The sequence below is a fragment of the Anguilla rostrata genome, chromosome 5, assembly GCF_018555375.3.
Source record: "Anguilla rostrata isolate EN2019 chromosome 5, ASM1855537v3, whole genome shotgun sequence".
Classification (NCBI taxonomy): domain Eukaryota; kingdom Metazoa; phylum Chordata; class Actinopteri; order Anguilliformes; family Anguillidae; genus Anguilla; species Anguilla rostrata.
In genome coordinates this window covers 47,115,335-47,121,334 of record NC_057937.1, presented here as the reverse complement: position 1 = coordinate 47,121,334, position 6,000 = coordinate 47,115,335, and the positions used below count along the sequence as shown (strand labels likewise).

General features: G+C 39.2%; 1 protein-coding gene across 1 annotated transcript in view; it reads left to right on the top strand.

The window, feature by feature from the left end:
* The first annotated feature begins 2,140 nt into the window (after window positions 1–2,140).
* iqgap1 (IQ motif containing GTPase activating protein 1) overlaps window positions 2,141–6,000 on the top strand; it is a 38,672-nt gene continuing 34,812 nt past the window's right edge. Inside the window, exons 1-2 of the mRNA XM_064336675.1 lie at window positions 2,141–2,386; window positions 4,889–4,991. Coding sequence (XP_064192745.1) covers window positions 2,341–2,386; window positions 4,889–4,991 — 149 coding nt within the window. The 5' untranslated portion in view covers window positions 2,141–2,340. The remainder of the gene's footprint in view (window positions 2,387–4,888; window positions 4,992–6,000) is intronic.

Below are 6,000 nucleotides of genomic sequence, written 5' to 3'. Positions count from 1 at the left end.
AGGGGAACTGTCTGTTTATATGCTGACACAGATGCAATTAAACCATGAGACATCATTAAAAATTAAGTATGACATGATTTGCTTTGGATCATGAGCAGTTCCTTTCTTTCTACACATTTTTCTCTTCCATAACTTTGGTTCAGGTGAATACTCATTCATCTGTCCATAAGACTTTGTTTTTTTTTTTTTTTACCTAACTCTGTTCTCTATTTGACAGCTGAAAAGGATTTTTTTCTTTCACAATTGAAAGGATTCTTCAGTCATCCAATGCAGTGATCTTCCATGGTCTACCAGTTTGTTGAACTCACCAGGTTATTCTGATTTTTCAGCCTCGTGCCCTGCTTTACTGGAACAGACACTATTTTGGGCCTTTTGTTGAGAAACAACAGCAACAGACCCCAAATCCAAATACCAGACCTAGAATCAACTTTAGACCATTTGTACATTTTCTTGTGTAAGAACTAACTGTGCAACAACACAAAGCTGGCCAAGAAACACCTGAGAACCCAATGTCCGATTACTTTTGGTCCCCTAAAATGGGGTGGCTGTGTAATACCTGCAGGGTTCACCAATATAAATGCAGATACCCTCAAATTAAAGCTGCCATTTTGAATTTTAACCTCATATTTATTCATCATTTCATTTCAGTTTTCATTCAAATCCAATGTGCTATAGTGCAGTGCCAAAACAACAAAAATTGCATCTCTGTCCAGTTATGGACTGAACTGCAGACATGCTTAAACTCCAGATGTATCAAGTGTGTACGTATTGGTTTTCATTTTCAGATTAAATTTATTCTATAGCTATATTTTTATCTAAACCTATAATTCCAGTTCCATCTTTCTGTAAATACTTTGTAGTTAATGTTGAGAGATTCCAACAATGGCTACTAAGAGTACTAAGGGTGAATTCACTAAAGAACAAGAAGAAGAACAAACAGATAAAGGAACAGATTGTTCCCCCAGGGCAGTGATACTTATAAATAACTGAATGCAGACCACTGCACCACTTTGCACTTGTACTTTGCTCTCTATCTGGAATCTAGACCCTACACTGTCACCCAACTGTCACTACCTGTAAATGTCATTTCTATTGCAGTATTACCTATACTTACAGTATTACATTGTTAATACTTTACCGTTGTTACTATACTCACATCACATGCAATACTGTCAAGATGTGTGTACATAGTGCTGTTAAATTTATATATTTAATACTTATATTTCTTTTTTTTTTCATTTTATATACTTCCCTTTTATTTATTATATTTACTTTATTTGCCTTAGTTTAATTTCCCTAACTTACAATCTTTTTGCTGTGGTTGCTGTTGTGTGTTGTTTAACGTGATCTATGAGAGCTAAACTGAGACAAATTCCTTGTATGTGCAAACTTACTTGGCCAATAAATCTGATTCTGATTCCCTCAGGGGATATCTTTAATTATTCAACCCTAAGCAATGGTATAGTACGCTACTGCGTTTACTGCCTGTGCTCAGTAAAAATTTTCTGTGCTTTAAACAAACAATTCTATTTTACTGTTTTAAGAGGGTTATCAAATTATTTGAGCCTGTTTAAAGCTGTGAATGTAAGGCTATCTAGCCCAAGTGTGTAGTTTGTGATGTAGAAGTAAGGCTCAACCTTATGACTTGTTTTTAAATAGCAGCAACAAAAATGTAACTACGGGTTAGAAAATACTGTATTACCTTTGTCTGAGCTCCAAACCTGTTCATTAAAAAGTAAGGCATTGCTCCTATCATTTCTTGTGTAATCTGCGTTCAGATCTGATAAGGAAAGAAAAAAACCAGACACATTTAGCCGAAAGGGTCGCTTATTACTTTTCGTACTTCCCAAATTTAGCTCGTTATTTAATTTATATAACCACTAGTGCGGGTTGAGGTTGCAATGTAAGAATGAATAAGTCACGGATTTTATAAGTGAATCTTCGCAAATGTCTGAGCAGCATGATGACATAAAACAAAACAGAAATTAAAGCAGGTAAATGTCGTGAGGTGACCGCCGACGCCTGCCGTATAGTGTGGCTACAGTGCACAGCAGAGGGAGCTGCAGATTAAGTTTGGTATAGTGACTGTTGATGGGTGTTTCCTGAAACTCATACTTAGGATTTAGGAAGAAACACACCCAGTGACATCAGTAGGCTAAGGTTGGAGGAGAAAAAAATCTTACCCGGACGCTGAAGTGTAGCAACAAGGGGGCCAGGGGTGCCTTCCAAAATCGTTGTTTTTTCAACTTTAAACACGAAACTCAGAATAATCATTACTCTTCTAGCTGCAATTTCTACAAGTTAGTCTGATAGTGGGGATCTAACAAGATCTTCAGAAAAATGTCAGTTTCAGACGAGGCTGACGGGTTCCGGCCGCGGTATGGGTGTAAGTATCAGATAAAAAGTTTTCTTTCTCACACAGCTAGCATGCTAGTTTGCTGTCCGCTAGCAGTTGTAGCTACCAACAGTGGAAGTGGAAGTTGTAGATTGTGATTTTTAGAGACCAGGAGACTGCAACAGTGTGACTAACTTTTCACAGACCAGTAACTTTTTATGGTTTATAAAAATTAAAAAGTAAATTTTAATTTTCGGTGAAACAACGTGGCAAACCACACTTCCGCGTTTTAAAAGAACATTTTCTGAGATTGAATATATTTCTTTGCAGCATGTGCCCAGATGTTCATCGATGTAGGCTATTAATCTGTTAGATTATTGTACGATCCGACTGGTACCGCCAATGTATGCAGCCTACCGACCAGTAAATTTATGATGTGACAGTATTAAAGAGTTAGGCTACACCCTTTTTGAGTTTGAAATGAAAATGATAGGCATGATCTGCTCTTTTCAAACAAAGATCTAAATATGCTTTATTACGTCCTACGGTAAATGTGGAATTAGTTATCGGATATTTTCGGGCTAAAGTGAGAGTAGCTATCTCATGCACACGTATGAAAGTGAATTCATTTGCGCAATCAAGACTTTTGGCAAAGTCTCATTCAAACATAGCCTGGGACTGTCTGCCTTACCTAACAGCCTACCTAGGCTAGGTAGGTAGCCAAAGCTCCAAAACAACACAGCATAAATGATCATTTCGGCGTGATGATGTGAGCAGTTAGGCTTACCAGGGCCTGTATTTCGTATTTAGAATGCCGTTTTATACCTTTAAATTTTTTATAAAGGATAATCGTAGCCTGCTGGTATTTCTAACGGCACCACCCACCTGTTTGGACGACTTCGACATTTCTACATATTTGACCGTCTGATGAATGTCGAATAAATTACGATAATAAACAACTAGCTCAGAGTTGTAGTTTTAGTTATCATCTCGTCTTTATTTAGTTACTGTCCCGTCATACAGTGGGTTTGATGGCCAAGAGTGAGGGCGTAGGCTACTAGAACATTTTGCTGTTTTACTGTCGAGCACGGACGCACTAAACTGAGTGCAATGTGCTTTGTAATGCGCGCGCTCTCCTCCGTTCTCCGACCTTCGCCGCCTGTAGCAGAAAAAAAATCTATTTTCGGCGACTTTACTGTGCAGGCGGGAAGATATTTCCGGTTTTGTTAACTATTTCCCTTCTTCCTAATACGGGTTTTTTTGCGTCACGTCCCTACGCCTAATTTCTCAGACTTGTCATTATTAGTGGTTCTGAGGTCATAACTTCGCCATCCAGGTTATGCAGGTTCCATGGGGAAAAGTTGCCTAATTTTACTTCCCTGTATGCTGGTCCAATGAAAAACAGTCTGTTGAACGTTGCTTCCTCACAATACCTGCCAAAAGGTCTGCTTTTGACTTTTAGAAAGTTGGACAACTGGGAAATAAATTTTTTTTAGAATGACAGCTGCATAGCACTATTTTAATGTACACTTTATTTTTAAGTTATTTATGCAAAGAGAGATGCACGTAAAAGGAATACAGAGATTTGTTTAATTAGCCAACATGTCATGTAAGTAGCAAAGGTAACTTTTGTTTAAATTTGTTATTCAAAGTTAAAAATGCACTACAAGCCCAGATTTAATCAGGTTCAGACACTAGCATTTTCAAAGCGACACTAGAATATTAAAGCTCTTTTTTTCTGGCTCATTTTAGTGTAATATCAAGAGTACAGAAAAATGCACAGTATGTGTCCTTCCAAGTATTTTTCAGAGGCTTGTTGAATTACGACTGGCTATCCTGGCCTGTGCACTGTTTAATCCTACGAATCCCACAGTGCATTGCAGCAGTGTGGGAAGAGTATTATTAACTGGACAAAAAAGTTTCAATAGACCATTGTAAATCATCCCAATGTGTGAAGCATGCACAGGACTACAGAGAAAGCCAGAGGGCTAGGACATCAGCCAAGTTATGCAATCTGAAAAGACAGAATGTGTCAAGCTGTTAAAAGCCTACAGTCTTGTGAAACTTAAATTGAGAGCTCTCATGTTTTACTTGATGTATATAGACCGTGGAAATAATTTGTGTGTTAACTTTGAATTTGGGATGGAAAACATTTAAGCAGCAACAGTGGAGCTCAGTAGCAGACAAAGCCACAGTGCTCCCTGTGTTGCATGTTGTAATCAGCAGGCACTGGCCCAAATCCCCTGTTTATTGCTTTTCGAGATCTTGCCTTTGAATTTTTTTGTCTGTTTGCTAGTTAGCCTATTACTTACCTGTACCTGTGCACATAATTCCTCTGCTCTCCCGGTTGTGGTTTTGTGAGCAGGCTAGACTTTGATTGTACCCCCATGTTATTATGTGGGGGAGAATTCCTCTCTCTTGCCCACTGTACACCCTGCTATCTCATTGGCCTTGGCGGCCTCAGGAATTTCTCTGGACCAATCACTGATGACAGGGAAGCAACACAGTCTCATGGAGGACAATTTGACCCATATATTGTGTTGTCCACCGCAGCTGTCCTGGATGGAGTGGAGCGCCTCACGGCAGAGGAGATGGACGAGCGGCGGCAGCAGAACATGGCGTACGAGTACCTTTGCCACCTGGAGGAGGCCAAGCAGTAAGGCAGATAATCGATTCTAAGGGCACCGATAGCCCTTCTTCGAGCAGATGGTTACATTTTGTGACAAATTGGACCTGAAATAAGTTGTACTCTTTTCAGTCCCATGGGTTAAAACAGTGGTGTGTAGATAAAGATCAGCAACCACGTTCCAGGAAACTGGAAAATGACTTCAGTCTCCAGTAAGCCACATTTATGAAAGATCTTTAGCCTCAGTTTACTTTGAAACAGTCAGTGGGGGCTCAATGTTTCAAAGTGAAGTGGTGGCAAAGATTGAAATGGTTTAGCGTACTGCCTTCATCAATGAAATTATATCAGTTGCTGATGGCTGATCTTTATTAGTTACGGTATTAAATCTTTCCATCTAGATACACCACCATTTCACTACAGTGTACGAGAACATCTCTTTTGTAAATTTGAAAACATTGAGTATGTTTTCATCAGTGCATTTACTGGAGTTTAAAATTGTTTCTGGTTTTCCTGGAAAAACCAGCCAAAGAGAAATTCTAAACACACCCCTGGGAATGTGTGTCGTTGGACATTACTAGGGTACTCAGCACGTGCTTCCTCTCTTTCGTTAATTGCTTGGGTGAGTGCAGTGAGTAGATGTTCTTAGATTTTGTACCGTTAGAGAACCAGTGACATCGAAAGCGCGTCACGTCAGTCTTCAGGCTTAAGGACCATGAAACTAAGTAAATTTTTGTACTACCATGAGTCATGACTCCTATTCAAACTGAGATCGCAGTTGAGAACAGTGCAGCCGCAGGATTCAGAAAAAGGAAAGCCTGCGGTTCCTCAGGTGATTGCATCACCATTTAAAACGGTTCTTTATACGAAGCGCTGTGAATGTTTTCCACGTTTTGTGTGCGCTTCGGTCATCCGATTTCATTATGTTAGCTCATGTGTACAGTTTTTTGTTTGATTGCTTTCCTTTGTTCAGTGAACTTGGATTTTTTAAAACTGAGATATGCAAGCAGTCATTTTCAGGGTTGCAGAAGTTGATGAAGCT